Source organism: Phyllostomus hastatus, unplaced genomic scaffold, assembly GCF_019186645.2.
Source record: "Phyllostomus hastatus isolate PE091 unplaced genomic scaffold, TTU_PhHast_1.1 phas_contig_58, whole genome shotgun sequence".
In the NCBI taxonomy this organism is placed as follows: domain Eukaryota; kingdom Metazoa; phylum Chordata; class Mammalia; order Chiroptera; family Phyllostomidae; genus Phyllostomus; species Phyllostomus hastatus.
This window is the reverse complement of record NW_025333916.1, coordinates 16,418,045-16,440,884: the sequence shown is the minus strand read 5'-3', so window position 1 is coordinate 16,440,884 and position 22,840 is coordinate 16,418,045. Positions and strand designations below refer to the sequence as shown.

General features: G+C 40.9%; 1 protein-coding gene across 2 annotated transcripts in view; it reads right to left on the bottom strand.

The window, feature by feature from the left end:
* Positions 1 to 2,047: 2,047 nt before the first annotated feature.
* The window catches only part of ACOT12 (acyl-CoA thioesterase 12), a 40,711-nt gene continuing 19,918 nt past the window's right edge, over positions 2,048 to 22,840 (bottom strand). The window contains exons 6-15 of one of the 2 annotated variants that reach the window (XM_045847724.1): positions 17,627 to 17,783; positions 15,973 to 16,092; positions 14,975 to 15,125; positions 14,058 to 14,113; positions 13,711 to 13,774; positions 13,006 to 13,089; positions 7,755 to 7,888; positions 5,855 to 5,983; positions 4,488 to 4,614; positions 2,059 to 4,247 (exon numbers count right to left, since the gene is read on the bottom strand). In XM_045847724.1, coding sequence (XP_045703680.1) covers positions 4,098 to 4,247; positions 4,488 to 4,614; positions 5,855 to 5,983; positions 7,755 to 7,888; positions 13,006 to 13,089; positions 13,711 to 13,774; positions 14,058 to 14,113; positions 14,975 to 15,125; positions 15,973 to 16,092; positions 17,627 to 17,783 — 1,172 coding nt within the window. In that variant the 3' untranslated portion in view covers positions 2,059 to 4,097. Of the gene's footprint in view, positions 4,248 to 4,487; positions 4,615 to 5,854; positions 5,984 to 7,754; positions 7,889 to 13,005; positions 13,090 to 13,710; positions 13,775 to 14,057; positions 14,114 to 14,974; positions 15,126 to 15,972; positions 16,093 to 17,626; positions 17,784 to 22,840 lie in introns of both variants that reach the window. The other variant, XM_045847723.1, reaches the window with a different exon arrangement.

Below are 22,840 nucleotides of genomic sequence, written 5' to 3'. Positions count from 1 at the left end.
TTTTCAGGTTAAAATGGAAGAGCTCTTTTTTTGCCCTTGATTTTCAAGAAAGAAATTCCAGCCAAAATTCAGTTTGAGGTATTTAACCAGGGTGATGGCACATAGCAAATTGTACATCATACATAATAGCATTTTGTTCATATGTTTTGGAGTCAGGGTGAGATGCAAGTATCACCGTAACAGAGTTAGAACACTAATCAGAGACCCATTATCTTTGATGTGATGAATACATTCATACTTAATACATGTATTTCACAGGGCTTAAGGCTCCCATTGTACTGTATAATGGAATGACTAGTGGATTGTGTATTTCATTTAGAATTTTACCTGATTGGATACATTTGTAGCTAAAGGGAACAGCTGTGATTAGTTACTGATGCTTCAAAAGCAAAATATTTACCAAATAAGAAACACTTTTATTTTTTAATATCTGTATAACTGAACAGTTCTAGTCTTGCTAGGAGCTGTTCTTTCATTTTCAGTGAGACGGGAAAACATGGCAGGGCATGGCTCAACATCCCAAAGCCAAGGAAGTGGGTGCCTTTAACAGGAGCTGCACAAGCCATACGGCTGGAAACGGACAGCAATGCTTTGTAGTCGTTTAGTCCAAACACCTGATTTAGTCCACTGGTCCTATCAGAAGAAAAAGGCTCTGGAGAGTCAAAAACCTGTCAGCTGCAGGTATAATGTTTTTCACACAGCCTTCAGCAGAAGTGTTAGTGTCCATTTTGTCTTCCTTGGGTGACTTTGTTCATCATTTTAATGATCTATAAATTAGTGAGGTCATTAGAAATAAACTGCAGGTACCAAATGTAACACTAAAAAAGTGTATGGACACTGTCAGAGGAATTCACCAGACAAACTCTGACATCCTGAGAGAATGTATTTCTTGAAAGAAATTACAGATGTTTGTTTTCTTAGCTAAAAAGGCCTAAAGAGGAAGACAAACTTAATTTATTCCTTATTATTTCCCCAAAACGCTATGCTCCTAATACTTTCTTAGGCATATGGGATTGTGGCAGTGAATCAGACAAACAAGGCCATATGCACTTAATGGGGCTGAAGAAAGTGGAGGCATAGGGAAAAAAATACATACCAGAGCCCTGACTGGTGTGGATCAGTGGATTGAGCTCTAGCCTGCAAACCAAGGGGTTGCTAGTTTGATACCCAGTTGGGGCACAGGCCTGGGTTGTGTGTCAGGTCCCCAATGGGGAGCATGTGAGAGGCAACCACACACTGATGTTTCTGTCCCTCTCCTCCCTCCCTTCTCTCTAAAATAAATAAGTATTTTAAAAAATATATCAGAACACATACCAGAAAATGGGAAAATATTTTATTACATTTTTAAAATATTTTCTTGAACACCCTAAGACTTAGTGATAAGCACTTACTTCAGTCCTTTGAAAACATCTCTTCTTAACAAGCCTATCTTCACTTTTCTGTGGCTGACTCCTTAATCTGCATCTAGCCCTAATACCCGTCGTTCCAGTCCCATGTTCTCACCTGCCTGCTGGACCTTCCTACTTGGATGTTACACTTAACACCTCAAACTCAATATGGCTTTAAACAATCTTGTCCCTTCCCCCTGGGGGGTGGGGCAGACAAACCCAAAGACTAATTTCCCTTCATTTCCCCCCTACAATTGTATGCCAAGCCACTAGGCTTGAATCTCAACTTGCTCTTGACATTGCCCACTTCCAACCCCATAGTCAACCCTCCCTTATTTCCTTCAGGCCTCTGCCTTACAGTCAGCGTACTAGTGTCTCTATGACCAGCCTTACAGAAAGTAGCTCCTCCCTCGTCCCAACAACTTCTTAACTCTCTTATTCTCTAATTTTCTCCATTGTTTATACCCCTACCTAGCACTAGTTGTCCCCTTTCCACCAGATTACAGGTTACATCAGGGCAGGGATTTTGACTTGCTCATTACTATAGGTGTCCCGGGAAGTACTCAGCCTGTAGAAGTTTCCACTTTTGTTGAGCGAATTACATGAATATATGATGTAAAGGGAGTTAACACAGAGGTGTTGTAAATGACTGTGTATCTACTTTAGACAATCAAGGGAAGGCCTCTGAGGGGGAGATGTTCCTGCTGAAATAAGAATGACAGGAAGGAACCAGTTGTGAAGAAAACAAGGAACTGTATTTAGGGACTAGTCAAAGCTCCGAAATAGGGAAGAGGCTTTCACATTTTAGGGGCAGAAAGACGTGGTCCTTTGTGACTGGCTTCCTTCACTTAACAATATTTTCAAGCTCCATCCATAATACTACATTGTACAGATATACAGGGAGGTACAGAGGCGATAAATTGGGTATCTTGACGTGAGGTAATAGATAAATGTAATTATACTGAGGAAGGAGTATATCTGGGTAAATTGGAAAACAGCAAAGAGGCCAATATGACTGGCAAAGAGAGGGGGATAAACTAGTGGGAAAAGTTCATATAGTTCATGGGGATCATAGTTTATAGGCTCTCCCTGTTAATTTCTGCTGCGTAACAACCACAGAATATCAGAATAAACCTTTACTTAACTCATGCCTGTGAGTCATCTCAGGGCTATGCTTACTTTAGACTGTTCTGCTAATCTCAGTGGGACTTGCCCACATCCATGTGAAGTTTGGTTTGGGGTTGGCTGGTCTAAGCTAGGCTCAGGTGAAGCAACTCTGTTCCATGTCTCTCTTCCTTGTCCTGGGGCCAGCAGGCTAGCTCGGACATGTTTTTCTCATGACAGTGGCAGAGGTATATGAGGGCAACCTCACTTTTCAACCTTTTGTTTGCATGGTATGTGCTAACGTTCCATGAATGAGTCACAGGGTTAAGAAGACAGGAAGTAGAATAGTACGCTCCATTCATGGAGGTGGGGATGGTGGTGAGGGAGTGAATATTTCTGAAAAATAATCTAATATACTACACAGAGCCTTGTTAACCATTAAAAGGTGTTGGATTTTACTATGATATGCAAAATTATTCATGGGTTTTGAGAAAAGATATGACATCCAACTGCTAGGTTGAGAGTGGCTTGAATGGAGAAGCAATAACAGAAAGTGAAAGCTTATAACCCAGGTAGAGAAGCTGGTGTTTGGATTAGGGTTGTAGTGGTGGAGTTGATTAGGAGGGCTCAGATACTGATTATATTTTTCACATAGAGCTGTAAGATTTGCTGAGCAGAGGCAGAGATTTGACAAATGAACAGCAGGATGTATCTAACCTTTTAAGCGCTTTAAATTCTAACAGAGAAGTCTTTCAACTTTTAAAAGCTATCCTGTAGAGGAGGCTGACTTATATGCTGGTTTGTCTTACGAGTTAAGGCAAATCACAGAGAAGAATAATGAATGTCGAAGCCTAGGGAATAAAGTGCTAATGTAATGGTTATGAAAGAAGAGCTCAGTTAATATTCTCTTTCTCTGCAATAACATATCTTGCAGGTACTTTTTATGTGTATATATAGCAACAGATGCTAAATTGGTGAGCCACCTTGAATATATGTTAAATGACACTAGTAGAGTAGTTCCTATTACTAAAATTGATTGGATCCCATTATGTTTTAATGCTTCCCTAATTTAAAGCTCTAAAACAGGTCATACATCTTGTGAGGTGCTCCTGGCATACAGACACCTGAGGAACATGGAGTAGCCCCACACTATCCATCAACTGGCCAGCTTATCATTTCTGACTTCATAAAATTTCAAACAACACATTCCATCATTGTAGCCTGAAAAGTTTATGATCATTTTAACCACATTTGTACCATTTTACAGAATACACAATGTTGTGATTGTGTGGGGGCGGTTTCCTAATGCCCATGCTCCCGGAAGGGAGTAGAGCCATGGACGACCTAAAACAGTCTTCAAGCTTGTTTCACGCTCATCCAGATCAATGGTGTTTGACTTGGTGTTTGACTTTGTTAACCTCTTCCTAACTGCATTTTGCCTAGGCCAATGTTAAATTATTCAGTGGCCCAAAAGCTTGCCAAGTGTTAAGAATAAGGTGACACTTGCCACCTTATCCAAGCAGGGATAAGGGCACTTGGAATTAAAAGTGGGAAATCGGTTACAGAGGACTGAAAGTTTACCAGTTAAAATATGCAGTTTACCACTTAAATCATGCTTACTGACCCATCATCAGTGGCATTCTCTATGAATCGTATACAGGAAAGTGCTGTCTCTTCAATGGATTTTGACCAGCCACCAAGATTTCCAGCAAAATAAGGCAAGATGCTAGCAGAAATCTGGTTAAAATAAGACACCTGTTTCAGAAAGAAAATACAATATTTTAATTTCTTATCGACATGGAGCTTTTTCAAGCAGAGAACTGAATCTTGTTGGAATAGGGGAATCTGGGGACCTTCTGGAATGGATTTGAAAGGATGACCTTAGGATTCCCCTGGTGTGGACCCATGTTGCAGAATTCAAGTTAGGAAATATAAGAGAGTGATTTCTCATTTCTGTAGCAGCAAATTAACCTGCAGACGTTTCATCAGACTTACAGTGCAGGAACTGCTGTCAGTAGCATGGATGAGAAACCCAGCACATGTGATTTCACTTCTGACGTACTGCGGAGAAGGTGGGACGGACGGCAGGATGACGGACTTCACTGCCACCATGTAAGTGTTACTGAAAGAAATGAAGAGTGGCTATTAGAAAATAGATTCCTGTAGTTAGGAATGTATCCAAAGACATTGTCTACGGCTACAATGAAGCCACAGTAATAGTAATAAGGGCCACATGTGTTTTCTGCCTAAGAATTATATCTACTTTGCAGAATTCCACAAAGCTGGAGTCAATCTCCAAACTGGTTTTACTGTGCCCTAATGAGTTATAATTTCACTCTTTTTTTAAATAAAAAATAATACCCATTGTTTTAAAGAACTTCCAAACAATAGGGAACCCTACAGACTAGAATCTAGGCATTTTCCTTCAGTTCACCCTGGTCATGCTGCACCCCCATCCTAGAGATGATCACTCTTAATGTTGTGGTGGTGTGTATCCCTCCAGACCATTTTATAAATGCATGAGATTTATATAAATCATATAATAATTTAACCATTATTGGTTTATAACTTCATTTTTCACCTAACCATAGATCTTCAGAGGTGCCTCTCTTGTTACTTTATCCTTTTTAATGCTGGGACAGTACTCCATAGCATGGTTCTACCATAATTTATAAGATGGAGTTTTGGTTTATTTCTAATATCTTTTTCCATAATAAATGATACTACACTGAACACCCATGGGCATCAGTATTTATACATGTATGGGGTTATGTGTACAGGCCAGCTTTGATGTCAGAAATTATGCTGGCCAGTTCCAGGAATAGACCTTAAGTGCCCTGGCAGCTTCCACTTCTTGTCTCTTTGAACACTTGATCTTGGGACCCTTCTCCATGGAACCGAGACACTGCTCGGCGAGGTCCAGTGCTCACGGAGGACAAGCTGTGGGCAAATACTGATTGACAGCCCCACAGGCAGCTGCCATTTTGGATGTCTAGCACAATCCAGCTTTCATGAATCCTAAACCAATTCCTGGTATTTTATTTGGCTTTTACTACATTTTTACTGATAGTGGATTGTTTCAAATGTTTGTTAAATATCAGTTCTACATCTGAATGGAGCCAAAGGAAAGGGGAATACTTTAGGAATCTTGCATGGTGCTTTGCACACAGCTAGCACTTAATGTACAATTGTTTTGAGGGGATTTTTTTAGGGATAACTAAAAGGTACACTTAGAAAAATTTCAGATGAACATCATTCAAGACCAGCAATGCTCACACTGATTTCCTTATTTTCATATGAACGTTTTCTTTCTACTTTGTACTATAAAACATTGCTGTGACACCTGAATTTCTTTTACTCACCTATCTTTAAGAGGCCTTCTTCTTGATACGAGTATAACCAAGTCTTTGGGTTTGTCACCATTCACTACAGGACAAGTGATGTAACAGATCTGATCGTCTGCACTCACCCAGTCTATGACTTCACAGGACCTATGTGAACAGAACAGTGAAAGGAAGGCTGTACTTTTCTACCTAATAGAAGAATGCATTCACTTCTTTTGTTTGTTTATATAACTTTTTTGTTGCTGTATACATTCACCCTTCTGTCCACAAAACCATCCCTCCAAATCCAGCGTCATTTCCCAAAGTCTGCCTTTAGAAAGCCATTTGATCAGAAAAAATAATTCTGCATGTGACGGTGAGAATGGTGACCACCTGACTAAGGTCCCTGGCTTCAACACTTCAGAGAAAAGCATTTAGCTGTTTTCCACAAAATTAATTTGTGGTCAAGTGATAATATGTAAATACTAGTGAATTATATGGACAGTCCAAGAAGAACTCTTAAGTAAAGGAATATGGTATATTAGAAAGAACACTAAATTTGGAGTTAAACAACTTGCCTTGCAATCCCAGATGGCCATTCAGGAGCTATGCTATGTTAGGCAAGTCACTTTCTCTTTTTTCATCATAAAATGTAGATAATAATATCCATGGGGTTATTGTCAGGATTAAAGGAAAACACCTGGCATAGTGCCTGAATTGTAGTAGGTGCATAAAAAAAGTAAGTTGAAATAGAATTCATTCATTCATTCCTCCATTCATTCAAGTTCAATTTGGCTAGAATGTCAGGTGAAATAGAAAATAATGGGAGAAACATTTGAAAAGAATTAACACAGCTTTTTAGGCATTGTTCTTACTGAAAGCTTTGTACTTATAGAGCATCTACAAATTACTGATGCAAGAAAATTATGAAGTACTTCCTCTTCGCTTGGAGTGTTTTATTATGATAGCATTAACCACACTGTGTCATTCTGGCATCCATGCAAATGAAAGCCAGAGGTGTTTCACTTTCATGATATTAAATTGTGTATTATATGACATTAATCATAATGAGGTTTAGTCATTTTTAAGTTGAACTTCCACCTCCTCAACATTAGGAAGTAAACAGTAATGCTTACTATAACAGGAAGCCCACCTCGTCAATCCTTCCCTTTCAGTAAGGGGTCCTAGAAGCGCTCAGTGCACCCAAGAGCTGGAACTCCTTGGAAAAGGTGGTGCAGCCCAAGTGCAGTCAGTCCCTGTCAGTGCATAGACAAGGCACACAGCTCCATGTTCCAGGAAAGGAGGGAGAGTGGGGAAGTCTGAATCGGGCATGCAGCAGACAGAGGTAAGAGATGCAGGCTGATGGGGGTGGCCTCTGATCAGACAGGGAGAGCAGGAAGGAGTGCCTTTCACCTCAGAACTCACACAGCCTCCTCCCAGCTTCTCACCAGGGAATGCTCTTCCACCGAAAAGAAAAGAAGCTATTAATTAAATATCAAGAGTGAGCAATGAGAAGTACAATTCGATTATCATTTCCTCAAGAGCAATGAGACCGTGTATTCAGTTACAAGAGCGTGGAACTCAGAGCCTGACGGACCTGGGCTCCAATTTGGGTTCTGTCGCTTTATTGCTGTGCAATCTTGGTAACTATTCTTGTTCAGTGAAAATACTATCAAACTTGAAGAGTTATTGGTAGGATGACAATAGATGTCAGTAAAGCATGCACCCAATATATGGACAATAAATAAGTGATTATAATACTTTTTTGTCTCTCAATAGCACTTGACGCATTTTTCTGTGTAGAGAAAGTTTTAAAAATACACTTTAGTTAATAAAGCAAGAGGTTGCAAGTCGGGCAATGGAAAGGCACTGCAATGTGGACGTCATCTTTCCCATGACATCAGGGTCACTTAAGAAAATATTTTAAATTTACTCTTACACATAATGGGGGTCCCACAAAGGTCGCTTGGTAAAGTCAGATAAGAGATGATAAGCCAAGTGTGCCGGTTTTTCCACTTGCTTTTCAACCCAAACAGATAAAATATCATGTTCTTCCAGAGTATGTATTTTTATCTAAAAGATAAGAACAAACAAATAAATAAATTACAAAAATTAAAATGATGTTTTCACTTTAAAAAACCCACAGACACACATATGGAGTCAGGCTGATGGCACTAGCTAAGGTGTCTTGGCACCCAGGTCACAATGATGGCAATTTCACTTCAGATACTTGGGCATCTAAAGCTCTGGCCAGGATCGCACCAGAGGGCACTCTGACCAGAGGGCACTCCTGTGTCCTCTAAACAATATATGACTCGAAGGTGGGTTATTTAATTATTGTGTAATAGTTTTTCTCATGAAAAATAAAAAGCAACCTTTCTCTGTTTATTTCTTTGTGATATTTCCTTACCTCTATTCAGGAACAAAAGAAAATAATCCTCAGACCTTTGAGCCTCATCTTCCCCCTAAGACCTCGGAGCTAAGGCTACAGCCTCCGCCACTTTGCCAAGATGTCAGCTGTGTCTTCAAGTGGGCACAGGTGACCCCAGGAAGTAAGCTGACCACCTCTAGACCAAGGGAACCTCTTAGTGGGCCGCTGGAGCACCATGTATCTGCAGCACAAAGCATTCTTTCCTTGTGAATCCCCAGGCTCGTCCTACCAGCTGGCCAATTCCTGGCTTTCTTTCTGATGCTCATTATTCCCTAGATAAGAGGAGGCCTGTCTTGGGGAGCCATTTGGCATATGCTGAAACATGAATGGATCCCTTGTCACTCTGAACTCTCTTTCTACTGTGCTTTTGCCAATAAGCAGAGGTATGTGTTCTGCTAAGAGCACATTTCTGTCCTGCCCATTTTAAATCTCCATCTCTTTCAGGGTGTTTTGAAGTTAGTGTTGAGATCTGCTATATTATAATAATTCCCATGGCAACAAGCTGTGAGAAGACAAACAAACACAGGGTTAAGACTTCACTGCGGGAATCAAGCAGATGGAAAAATCAGGCTGTGCGGGAGAAAACCTTTATTTAAACATGAATATCTTCAAGAAGAGAATGAAGAAATGAGAAAGTGACGAATAGTGGCTTAGAAAGGAAAGAAGTGACTGTTTGCGTATGCCATTTTCCCACTCCCACTGAACATAGTGCCAAGTCCGTCTTTCATCAGCAGAGCCCACAGAGGACCTGGTGTCAGCTGTGGGCACCTCCCAAACAGAACCGAAACCATGGCCAGGGCTCCAGTTGGTGGCTGGGACTCACCCAGCATGGGCATGCCTAACTTTGCCCCTTGGACAGCAGGAGTGGAAGGAGGTTCATTGGTGTAAATCCAGAGTGAAGTCACCTCATCAAAGCTTGATGGCCACGTGGCTCTAAGCCAGGGGCTCTGCAGTCTCAGAGGAGGTGAGGCGAGGGCCTGAATTTGACAGCCTGGAGCAGAGTCTGGCCTGGGCTGAGCACTTAAGGGTTGAATAGCGTCCTCCCCAAATCCATATGTTAAAATCCCCCCAAAATCATATGTTAAAATCCAGGACCTCGGAATGTGACCTCATTTGGAGACAGGCCTTTAGAGACGTAGTTAGTTAAGATGAGGTTATACTGCAGTAGAATGGGCCGCTAACTCCATCCGACCTAAGTCCTTATGAAAAGGGGAAGTCTGCACTCAGGCCTGCACGCTGGGAGGATGCTGCATGAAGAGGGAGGCAGAGATCTGGTGACACATCTACAAGCCAAAGAACACCAAAGATTGCCAGCAAGCTAGAAGGGAGGCCTGGGACAGATCCTCCCCCACTCCTTCAGAAGGCGTCAACCCTGACAACACCTTGATCATGGACTTCTAGCTTCCACCCCTGGGAGACAATACATTTCTGTCAGTTAAGCACCCAGTCTGTGGGAACCGTTACAGCAGTTCTGGGGAAGCACCACAGCACCTTTCCAGGAAGCTGCTCCCCGGGCGCAGATACAATGCTGCTGCTTCCCCTGCTGGAGCCAAAGCAAACACAGGGCTGAGCAGTCCCCAACCCTTAAATCTTGCCCTTACGGACCTCTCCAGACTTACCCAGTGAGTGCTGAGTACAGTTTGCATGAGTGAATGATAATTTAACCCTTCAAGGTGAAGGTAGCAGAAAGTCCTCTCACTGCTTTGTTGTCAGAGTCAATGGCCTTGAAGCAGATGAAGCAGACAAGGACAGGCAGTGGTTGATGTTGGCTCTTGTGAAACCCTACTATTTTAGAAAGGGCAACTTTTGCTTAGTGAGAAAATCCTCCAAGACCGGCTCTCCAAGGAAACGAATTCCCTGTCATGCTCAGGAGATTACATGTTACATTCCATTTGTAACCAACTCAAACATTTTACTATTTGGTACCTGGAGAATTTTATTTTATAAAATGAAGTTTAGAGCATGGAGGCTCCAAATCTGCTGGAGCTTGCTAACATTTTATTAATGATTTTTTTTTCTTACAAATAAGATTTTATTTAATGAGTTTGGATGTCTTATATAAATAGCACCAGTAGACCTATCTCAAAATTTTAGCATTTTACATTATCTATTGACAAATATGTTATGGAGACAACATTGTGAGGACAAAGCTGGTTTTTACGAGGCCTGGGAAGGGCGTGGCTGACTTTCCCTGGAGGTGCCTGGGGACTGCCCTGGGAGCCAGGGGCGGGGACTTGGTCAGGGGAAGCTCTGGGACCAGCCCCTCACCAGCCTCAAGGAGAACAGCTCCCTCTGCTGTCCTTGCTTCAGTGGCTTTTGTCGTGTGTAGAGGTTTGCAAGTGGCCCCTGCCTTTCTGACTTTCACTGTAATTTTTCTAGTACACGCTCAGCTATCACTAAATAAAAAGCTACTCCTGTCTGGCCAGTCTCCTACCCATGCTGATGTCCACCACAAGGATCTGGCTCAAGCTACTATCTGCCTAGAAAGCTCCCTTCGCCCCTCCAGCAATCTACTTACATCCTCTCCAAGGAGAAAGGAAACAATCCTCTCCCAAAGTTCTAAGTAACTGCCTTCCCTCTGCCTAAGAGCTGGTCGTTACAGATTAAACACTACACTCTCTCACTTGTTATAAACTATCTTCAAATTATTCTCCCGCTGTTTCATGCATATATGTGTTTACTGAATATAAACTCCTTTAAGATGACAGTACATCTTTTGTTCCCTGTATTATGACTAGTATTACTTCCATTATTACACATTGAAAATAAAATAACGGTTAAAACAGTAGGTATTGTCCAATTTCATTACAAATGCCAGACATCTTAGACTTTTGCCATTTAACAAATTTATGTAGAACATCAGTAAAGATTTTGAATCTTGAAATATGTATGATCCTTAACAGACAGTTGTGTTGTAAGATTTACTCAACTAAAAGATGATAGAAAAGGAGAGGTGTATTTTAAAATGAAAAGAACACAGAAACTTTAAAAAGTAGGAGAGAAGGGGTAACTCAGAAAAATGTCAGATTTTTATCATAAATATAATCTAAAAAAATAGAGGGCTTCTAATTAAACAGAGATAACATAAGAGTGTTCCTTTAGTTATATAATATCCTCTAATAAATGTCTCTACAAAAATTAAAAATTAATTATTGATGGCTCTCCTTAGATTCTAGCAAGTATACTATTTATTTGTTGAGGTTTGTTTCTGAACCCCAAACTCCCAAAGAACTGAAGTTTTAATGTATTACATGGCTTCACAAAATATCTTCTCTCATTTCAGACATAAGTGTTTTCTTTCTAATGCTGCTCACGAATGCTCAGATGCCAGCAATGATGCAAGAAGCAGATTTCATATTTGTAAAAGAAGACAAAGCCTTATAGCATCTTTTATGAGAAATAAAGAAAAAGAAGCCACTTTGTTACGTTAAACCCGTGTTTCTGCATCACTGAACCAAGCATAGTTGGAAACCTCACCGGACCCAAAGGGAGTAAGGGAGGCCCTGAAGGACTCAGAAGTGAGGACACAGATGCAATAAAAACCGGTGGCCCGTACCAAGACGCAGAGAGGAGGTCGAAGCCAGAGCTGAAAAGAATCAGTGAAGTAGCACCTGAGTTTGCTCTGACGTCATGGTGAGCGGCCATATCATTCATTATTTGGACTGGAGTGCGGACTGTTAGCTGTGATGATGGGACAACCGGGACCGCCTTAGGAACACAGGAGCACAGTTACCCAATTTTAGAGGTTATTGCTATGCTGGCGATGAACGCGGCGCACTCGGGAACGTGAGCACAAAAGGGGGCATGACTGCGCATGTGCCCAGTGCCAGTCTGTTCTGGCCTGGGACAACGGTGAAGAGGGAAACGGCCCCAATAGAGCTCACGGACTAGTTAGTGCAGCATCCCCTTCAAAGTGTCTCCTAAGATACCTCTGAAGCGAGATAAAATTATTTAATTTTTAATCTAATGACATGTGTTTATTTAATTTTTATCTGATGGTATGTATTATTAATTTTATCTAATGACACGCTTATTTAATTTTTATCTAATGACATGTGTTTATCAAATGACACGTGTTTATTAAAATTTGATGACACAAAGAACATGGTAAAAGGTGTTAAAAGAGATACCAAGAAGGCAGTCTTCTTTCTTAAAATGTTTACAATCTAGTTAGAGGGAAAGACCGTGTGTATAAAGTTCTATTACTATTAAGACTTCTATCAATTCAATGAATCTGTGGAAGAAATGTCACAAGATTGTGCATAATTAATTGACAAATTAATTTTAAAGAATTGCTAAAGGAGTTCCTAGAAAAGGGCCTTCAGTCAGGAGCAACAGGAGTGGCTTTACGGAGAAGCATTTGTCCTGGGTCTCGAAGACCAGGTAGGATCTGCGTGGATGGAGAAGAGGAGAGAGGTGGGACACGAGAACTAAGCTGAGAAGTTGAGAGTGAGCAGGGCACATCTGAAGGACCCCAAACCGGCCGGCGTGCGGTAGCAGAGACAGGGCTGAAAAGAGGCATGACTTTCAGAACCGGTTTTCCCAAAAGATTTGTTCACCTTCTTAAAAGCAGCATGGTACAAGCAGAACCACTAGCACCATGAAAAAATTTTTAAACTTTCTAGTTGAATTTATTGGGGTGACATTGGTTAATAAAACTATATAGGTTTCAGATGTATAATTCTAGAATCCATCATCTGACAGTTTTTGTTTGTGAAGAACTGTGAGTTGTTTGTGCATGCACCTGGGTGCCGCCTACCTTTTCCAGAGCACTGGTAACCTCCCAGCCACTTTTGGCCGCCAGTTTTTTGAAATCCTCCACGTTGCCATTGCTCAAGGATTCCTAAAATGCAAATATTTAAAATACTGTGAGTTCAACACATAGATCAAGTATTTTCTGCTTAGAAAATGGGCACTGTGAGAGGCAAAGTGATAATACTGACCTTAGAACTATGCTACAGGTAACAATGTCTATCTCAGACTCTTAATTCAGAATTCAGACAAGGTGAAATGAGGCCTATACACTTAGCAAATTAGTATCATTTTAATTGGTGTCCTGAGCAAAGAGAAGATTGCCCTTATAAGTATGTCTTATAAGTAAATGTGGATTTCCCTTTATATTTTATGGCCAAAAACATTAACACAACCAATACTTTGTTGTTGGGCTATAAAAATGCAAGCTGGTGGGCATGTTTTTCAGCAAAAATCATGCTGAGACACCAGATCTCAGTATCCCATGAAATGCCTCTGATGGCAGAGGACCCTGCGTCTGTAACTTGGGAACTGTATCTGCAATTAAAACAAGGGGTAACCAGTTACTGTTTCATTTTGAGTGACCGGTTGCTGTAAGTCACCTTTTCATCTAAACTGTGTAGGCACAACCCGAATCAGTGAAACAAGGGAATTTTCACTTGTGTCATGATGTGATTTTTACATGGAGAACTCCAAATTATAAAACTGTCACCTGGTTGCTAATGTCCCAGTGTACGCAAAGTGGAACCTCTTCTTTGTGAGAAATAACATATTTTCTGGAAAGAAATTAAAGTGTTAAATAGCAGTTTTCTTTCCTGCATTTTGCACACAACAGTAACTATGACACTTTCTTGAACTGAAATCAGCAGTTTTGAAAGCTGCTTTTGCTGTTGGAACAGTCAGGAAGAACAATTTGCATCACTGTAGCCTCCACAGTCAGAAAACCTCAGACCTTCTCTTCTTAGTTCCCTGGGAATAGAAACCCAGAGAGTGACTCTTTGTTACTTAATCTGTGGGGTAAGATCTTGCACCATAAAATCTCACACCTAGGTCCCTTACCTGCCTAGGCGAATTCTTTTGCGTGCAATAGCTCCATGATACCGTCTGAAATCATCCTTTAATAAGAAACAAAGTAAAACCAATAAATTTCCAATATTTTAGTGCTGTAACCTTAAATCTCCCTCTCTCCTAAGTCAGTTGAAAAGGCTAAAGGGGACCCGGTGTCTCTGTGTGGATGCTCGTCAGGTGAGAGCGGGCGGCAGTTGGGTGCTGCGTGTGGAGCAGCAGCGAGAACTGGCTGTAAGGAGGGAGAAGAGAGTCAGAAACGGGCGGGGAAGAGATTACACTTCCAACAGCAGCATGTGCCCCGCTGAGGTGAGGTCTTCAGGGCCCCACTGAGACCGTGTAAGGGAAATGTCTGGACTCCATCTTGACCGAAAGAACTCCATCTTGGAGGCCTGACTATGCTTCCTTGCTTTCAGTAAAATTCCATAGTTTAAATGGACCTAATCACATCATTAAAGGGAAGAATGTATGATGATAACATCCTTTCTTAATATCATGTTCTGCAAAATAGTTGTCCTGTCAAGTATATGGTAATTAGAATATTTGTGGAGGCATTATTTTCTAGGCCCTTTGAATGGGCCACGGATGATGGAAAACATCTGTTAGTACCGATGATCACGGGACCCCTGACCTCATCCTCATTCCCGAGCCCTCCCCCACCCCGAGGCCCTTGTGGTAAGCCAACCACAGGAACCCTTCCAGGAGCTCGACTTCTCTTTTCTGGTCAGCTCCCTTGTGCACAAGCTCTTTTCAATAAACTCTACCTGCTTGATCTTGTATTGAGTTCAGTGCTCATTTCTATGACAATGAGACTCAAGAACCTAGCACTTAAGGTCCAGTGACACCATCGTGTCAACAAATGACTGGAGTGATTTGGTCAAAAAGACAAGTCTGTTGTGCTAATAACCTACCTTTGACACGGGCTTGATTCTGGGAAATGTGATCGGTTCTTCCTTATCATCCACAGCATTGTAAATGAGAAAAGCACTGTTGATGTGACGGCCCCGGCCCTCGGACCACTCCTGGCAGTCAAAGGCCTCCACGCTCACTCCCACTTCGACACTGCAGAGGGCGACACAGGGTGGTGGGCAGAGAAGCAGAGCACACTGGGCTTTCTCTGCCCACCACCACCATCTCCTCCTCCAAGCAGAGAAAGAGGGTCCTGGGCTTTTCCTTTATTGTCTGCAAATCTATGCAACGGTTAAAACCCATTTTTTTCAGGTCAATAGATCTGATGTGCAAGCTTTTCTGCTTTACTTTCCCAATTTGAAGTGGGGAAAAAGGCCAGTTGTGATTTTATATGCATGTATTCATGGACATGTTTTGGTAATGAGAGAAGTTTAAATTGTGCCAAAGTCAAGTTTTCTCCCCTCAAAACAGTTCTGTAATTAAAAAGCATCAAACACCAATAGTGGACAGGAAGTACAGATATTCTTTTTCCCATTTAAAGAGAAAAAAATACTAAAGTAGATATTTTCATTGCATTATCAAGAGTAATAAAAATAACTAGAAAGTGGTTTGAATTTCATGGTGATAAATGACAGGTCCATTATGAACTGGTGACCACAGAATCACTGGGACCCTTGAGAACGAAAAGAAGAGTTATTACAACAAGTATAAACCAGGACCATCCTGGGTCAACTGGGACATACAGTCACCCTTCTGATGAGTGACAAAAACCAATCTATCATAATTTACTCAGTACATGGAAGCTTCAAGCAGAATACAGGGTTAAAACGTGTGACTATAAATTTTGAAGATTAAGAGAAGTTTCAAAAAAAAATAGAAGCCACCCGGTGACTTTAAAATAGTTCCTATATTCACCTCCAGATTGAAATAAAAATGTTAGAACACTTATGAGCAAGTTGAATTCGTTTATAGCTGTGTAAGAGCACTAGACACACTTTACCAGGTCTGAAATGTATTGTTGACAATGGCATTGAAGACAAGACGATCTCCAACGGTAGATGGTCCTCGGAACTTAAACATGTCCACGGACTTGAGAAGCGGATGCGCTGGACAGAGGCGGCTGAGGAAACCAAGAGAAGGAAGGAGACAAGAAATGGATCATTCTCCAAAATTTAGGAAATGCTGATTCGCTTAACAGGCACAAAAGACCAGTGTTCAAGGTATTTTGTAAGTAAACATCTTTTAACTCTACTGAAGGAAATGGCTGGATAGTGTGAGTTGGGAGTGGTTCTGTACACCACCTGCAAATATCTGGGGAAATACCATGTACCCAAGCCGAGGGGTCTTAACCAAGATGCTGGTGCTTCTGCTCCTGTGGTGGCAGTCCTGCCCTTGTTTTGTTCCCCATGCAAGTCCCTCTGAAAAACTATGTCTTTCTTTCTAATTTAAGGGTTATGTTCATCATGGCAGGCAGCTCATGACTGTAAGCACAGGAAGCAGCGACCCCCAGGGTCGGGCGGGGGGCACCGTGAGGAGCACTGCTGGCTGCTGCCATTCACACCAGCTCCTGAGCTCAGTTACGTGACTCACCCACACAACAAAGGACTCACTTTCCCTTGAGGAGAAATTACCTAGATTGCTGCACAGAGCCTGAAAGGCTACAGGTACACACTTAACAATTTTTGTGTGTGCAAACTTTGGAAATATCTATAAAGAATATTTAATCTCAAAAAGTTACTTCCACTATTTTCTACAATTTAGATTCCCACTGTAGTCTTTCAATTACTCTAAAGAATCATGCCAACACTCAATGAAGAGATTCTGCCATAGTTAATTATATTGTAGGCTTTTACAACAGAACAGGTTCAAATGCTTTATTGTCATTAAGAATGACAATCTCATTTTAAAAACAAGCTCTCTTTTATTTGTGCATAATTTATCGGAAGGATAACTACAGGTTTCTAACTACAGTTATACCTACAGGTACATTAATAAAATTCTTGTAGTTTTGGAGAAATAAAATCATGACAGTTTTCAGTGGTTACAAAAATTGTCAGAAGGGCAAATCTTGTTCAAATGCATTTTCAGAGTACACATGTTCTTTAAAGCTACTCAATTACCTACATGTTCTACTAAGAATAAAATAAACTTTTTGAAGCTGAGGCACACTTAAAAGCATTCTTCCAAGTTGTTCCTTTTCTCCTCTTATTGTTCAGTTAATCCTTTGGCCACAATGACTCTAACAAACCTTCGCAGGTCAGACCTAACTGTAAACTGCCTTTTCAAAAGTCTGTAATGACTGTTTTTATGTATAAAGGCTGTCTTCTATCTCTGTTCTGCACCTGTGGATACTTTGTCACAACTGTCATCACAAGGAGTGGCAATGTCACAAGATCAACCTTCCTAATTCAGAGTAAAGTATGAGAACCGTCATTTCATTTTTATTTTTGAACCAAGAACTTAAAGATTCATCTTCAAACAAAAGGACAGGTTAATCCTATGGTAAACAGGTAAATGACATCATTTTCTCATTTTGATAAAGACACCACTGTCCTCTCCTTGTCTCCTTGATTTGCCCAATAACTAGGTCTTAGGCCCTTTCTACTTGCCCCACTGGTCTCAACATTATGTGCCATGAGGTTAAAACCAAGAACCTTGCGGAAATAGTAGCCACCATCTCCATCCAAGCCATAATCTGGCCACCAAATGTATTTCCATGATGGTTTGCATGGGGTGGGAGGACAAGTTCAATGCTCTGAACAAAGGTGCCCCTGGTGGAGACTGCTCCTTCCTCTTCGCCACAGCTGAGATCTGGAAGGTAGACGTGAGCATTAGTGACGGTGGGTTCACCACAGGACTGGAGACGCACAGCCTTTCCGTCCCAGCAGCACTCTCAAATCCTGAAATTTTAGAAAAGTTGTATTATTCCCGAAGACTTAAAACTCCTAATGAAATAAATAGGTTTTATTCTACAGAGTGACTTTCACCCAAACAGTGGATATTTACAGTGTTTTGGATAACAGGTCAGAAAGGGCCTTTTCAAGAATGTATTCCAACCTACCAAGTACACAGGAGTTGTGATTAAAAGCGATTAAACTTAAACTTGGGTTGTCTGGGGTGGAAGAGGAAAAGATCAGGGCAAGAAGGGGCAGAAAGACATTTGGTGTTTGATGGATATGTTGTAATTTCCACTGGGGTGCTGACTTCATGGGTGTATGCATGTCTCAAAACTTACCAAACTATTGGGGTGATCACTTCATAAGGTATATAAATGTCTAATCACTATGTTATACGTACCTGAAACTAATATAATATTGTATATCAACTATAATTGAAAAATAAATTAAAAACAACAAAAAGTGTATCAAATTGTCAAACTGTCAATAAAGTTGTTAAAAATAAAGAACCTGGAGCTATACAGGGCCACAGACACGGAGAATGCAGATAGGGTGCCGCACTATCGGAGCTTTAGAACAGAGTGTGGCTCCCCGGTCTCTGTTTTGTAATGAATGCAGTCACCAACGGAGAAGACACAGTACGTTGTCCATCTCAGTGTCCTTCTGCTTCTTTTGAATCATATCTGCTTCATTTACTGGCAAACTGGTTTTTGCTCTCAACAATGGAGGAATCCTTTACTTTGGCTGCAAAGCAGTAAATGTGTCCGATTTTGCTTCCTGCATCATCACGTGCATCACCAAACCAGGCCTAAATCTCACTTGCTATTGTTGAGGCCGTGGGAAAGACTTCCCAGCCAGGGGGTACCGCCTGCCCTGGTGGGCCAGTCAGAGGCAGCGCTGAGCTTGCAGGGGGAGGGCACAGATGTGCCTGGCTGCTGTTGGGAACTGGGACTGAAGCTATTCTTGGCACAGTCATCCCTAAGTGAGCAGGGAAGAGTGGTTACAGAGACTTTTTAACTCCATTTCCTAATGGGATTTTAAAATTTATAATTAATTGATGGTCTTATTCTTTTATTTTTCCCCCTTCATTCCATTGATCATTTCAGTCACCTGCTCAAAAACAGGTCCAAAACTTCCCACTGACCTAGTATAAAATCCTTCCCATTGCCCTGAGCCCTTCCTTCCTGGTCTGGCTTAAGCCTACCTCTCCACCCCCAGCTGTCTGATTACCGCCAGTGCCTCTCCCTCCTCCATCACATTCCTTCTCTCAGTTCTCCCTGTTTGTTCCAGTCACTGTGACTCTTTTCAGTTCATGCAACTAAATGTTACCTTCAACATCAGGGCATTTGCACATGTGGGTCCCTCTTTCAGAAGCAACTGTCCTAGCTGCTGCCACCACCACCTCCTTTTACTTACCTCCTGTTCTCTCTCTGCTCATCAGTCACGGTTCTCTCAGGAAAGCCATCCCTGACCTCCACAGCTAATCCGCACTCTTAATGAGCTTTACGCATCCCTTTCTTCTACAGTTGTAGTTTTATGTTCATCTGTGTGATTTTTGATTATCTGCCCCACTAGATCCTAAGCTCCTTTGAGCAAAGACAGATTTTTTAACTCTTAAAAGAATTTCTGAGTATGTGCGCTCAGTAAATATTTATTGAATGAAGACCTGACTAAACTTAACTTGGCCGATTTATTCCACATTCATAGTCTTTATTATCAACAGAATATTTTTAAGTAACAAAATAATTGGACTGAATTATACTTCTGTCTGCTACTTACTAAAGATCCGCTGCTCCCCCTTTTCACTTAAACAGGATTGTAGACACTTCAATTTTTTCCCCAATTTTTGGGGTGTGAAACTGTATCTCCTGTTGATTCTAATTTGCATTTCCCTGATTAATAACAAGGTCTGACATCTTTTCAAGGTACATTAAGTTTTCTTGTTACCTCTTAATGAAATGGCTATGGCATTTGTTTCACATGTTACTTTTCTCCCATTCCTTTTATCCTCTACTTCTGGAGCTTGGATTTGATGCTCGTTAAATTTCTTACTCCATTCTGTTTCCTAATCTCTCTTACATAGTTGCCTGTCTTTGCCTGTCCATCTGCATTCTTGGTAAGTCCTTCCGATCTATATGACAGTTTGCAGCCTTATCTGTTGTTTAATTCATTCATTGAGTTTTACATTTTAATTATTATTTATTCTTTTTGTATAGAAAATCTGTTTCTTTGTCAAATCTTCTAGGTCATTTTCTTGTTCCTTTAGAATACTTTTTATATTCTATTATTTCTTAAAATATATTAACATACTTCTTTCACATTCTTTATACAATAAATTCAATGTCTGTAGTCTTTGTGGGGCCTCATTCCGTTGTCTGGTGCTTTGTCTGGATTTTGGTGACTTGTTTATTTTTGACTCATATGGTTTTTGACTAGGAGCACATATTCCTTGGATCTGTATCTGTGGGAACTCCTGAGGGCTGGGTTGAAAGTCACCTCGGAGCAGAGGCTGTGCCTGCCTGGCTGCAGAGTAGCTGCAGGTACCACAACACAATACCATTTCACACTCGGTCTGCTTCAGGCCAAACAAGTCATGTGAATTCTGACACCAGTTCTGCATGAGAATGTGCTTCTGGTTGAATTCTCAAAGGGAAATAGCCTTTTTTGCACCTAGATCAAGACTGAGACAGGGAAGCATCCCTAATGGCTCTCCAGGGCTGTGATTTTTCTAGTTGACTCATCGAGGGTATCATCTATCACCTTTTGGGGGCTGTAGCTCCAGGTAAGATTCCCCGATCCAGCCCTCCACCTAATGTGGGTCCTGGCTTGGTCTCCAAACCCTTGCACACCTGTTACAACACAAGCTCTGGGTCTTAGCACTTACAGGGTCCTCCCAAAGCAAATGCCAGCCAGCTCTTGTGTCTCCTTACACTGCTGCGTTTGCGCTTTCTGATTATTTCTAGACTTCGAAGTTTTCTCCCATTTTTCTGCCAGCTGAGATGTGTTTGCAAAGATGTTTGTAAATATTTTACCCAGAAATTTTAGTTTTCTCCAGACACCAAGTCCACCATATTGCAATAATCAGAATTGGATTGTTTCCTAAGGTGATCTTTAAAAGATGTATGAAATCTGAAACCCTTCCCAACTTCTCTCTTTTTTGATTACTGATCTTATTAAATAATGCCTTATATAAACATCCAAAACTAGTATTGCTGGAGGTATCTTTAGGTTAATTTTTCTTACTCAAGTGGTACATTTTTGTTCAAAATAAATATAAACTACCTCTAAACTATGTTGTTAAATGAAAAAGAGAAAGGTGTATAATTGCTTGAGTATTGTGCAACAAGTGTGTGCTAGTGTGCACTGTGTGTGTGTGACTGTGGCTGTCTCTGCAGAGGGAGCTGAGTAACTGGGAGACACAGAGGGAAGGAAAATTCACCTTCTCTCTAAATGCTCTCCTATGCCCTTTGAGTTTTTCACCCTGTGCATGTGCACCACCTATTTTCACACAATTGAAAAATAATTATAAAATAAAAAATTAATTGAGAGGGCCTTATAATGTGAGAGACGTTGTAAACACTCAAATATAGGCACTTCCTTCTTATCTGAGGAACGACTTTAAAAAAAATCTACTCGATTCCTATAAAGACACACATGGCGTACACTGGGACAAAAAAATGGGTACTAGGGCCAGGCATACATGCATAAGCATCAGCTATGATGTCTATGCAGAAATGTACTGTGTATAAGTGACTTCAGTGCAAAAGCATGCCTATTTGCAGTTAATTACCGATCAACAGAGAAACAGGGCTCTCCCAGGTTCAAGGACTCTAGTGCTGGATATGTACACAAGTTAAGTACAGCAAACAGACTTCATCCTTTGTGCAGGCTCCCAAATATGGGCATACTCTTTCAGTTGTCTGTTTCAATACTTGTATTTTGGATGTTCATTAAGTACTGTGTCATCATTCTACTTGGACAATGTTACTTTCATGCCATATTTTCAGGTCATTCTAGCCCCAGTTTTCTTTCCCATATCAGAAAGAATCAACACAGGACAATGGTCATAGATGTGATTTCTTACTCAAGTATTATAATGAAAATGCCCCAAATCTTTTAAAAGATTTCAGTTTTTCCCTTCATGCCTACCTTCCACATACCAGTAATATAAGAGCACATTCCAAAACAGTATTGCTTTTACATAATCTAATTTCATTTTCCCCTCTTTTCTTTGGAAAGAGTATGATTCGGATTCAACTTTCTCATTGTTCTAATGCTATGCTTTCAATCATACAACATCTTGAAAAGATTCTAATCTTCTATGTCTGATATTACAACCAATATAAAACCCTGGCTTTTTAAAAAACATAGTTCAATAACAAAGATGATCCAGCTAGCTGTCTTCCTTTTGAACATTATGTTCCATCCAAAACAAACTCCATTAGACCACAGGGCAGCAGGTGGACAAGTCACATGCTCTGTGGCAACTTCAAGTCCTAGGGTCTGGCTCTTACTGAGTACACACTTGAGAAAAATTGCTTTTAAGTTCTGTGGTACCTTTGGTGGTATGAAAGGGAGTAAAATTTCTAAAAAGAAAATCAAATCAATGAATTTAGGTAAAAGTACTGTGCGAAGGAGTGTAGAATAACCTATTTTAGGGCAGATTAGATGAGTTAAAAAAAGACATATAAATCTATAATTCTAAATTGAACCAGACATACAGATCTCATCTGCCCAACTTCCTAACAAACTGAAACTAAAGTCAAATGTGATCATTCTACCTCTGCATGTTAATGACTGTAGCATGTGCCTGTTATTAATTCAGCATGTCTCTAGTACTCAAAGCACTGCCGGTGCTGTGGAGACAGGTGGAGAAAATTGTCTGCTGCTGATTTCATTTATTAGAACAACTTGCACAACACCAGGAGAAGCCAGCACAGTCAAGTTCACCTGGCTCATGTGGTGAGTGAA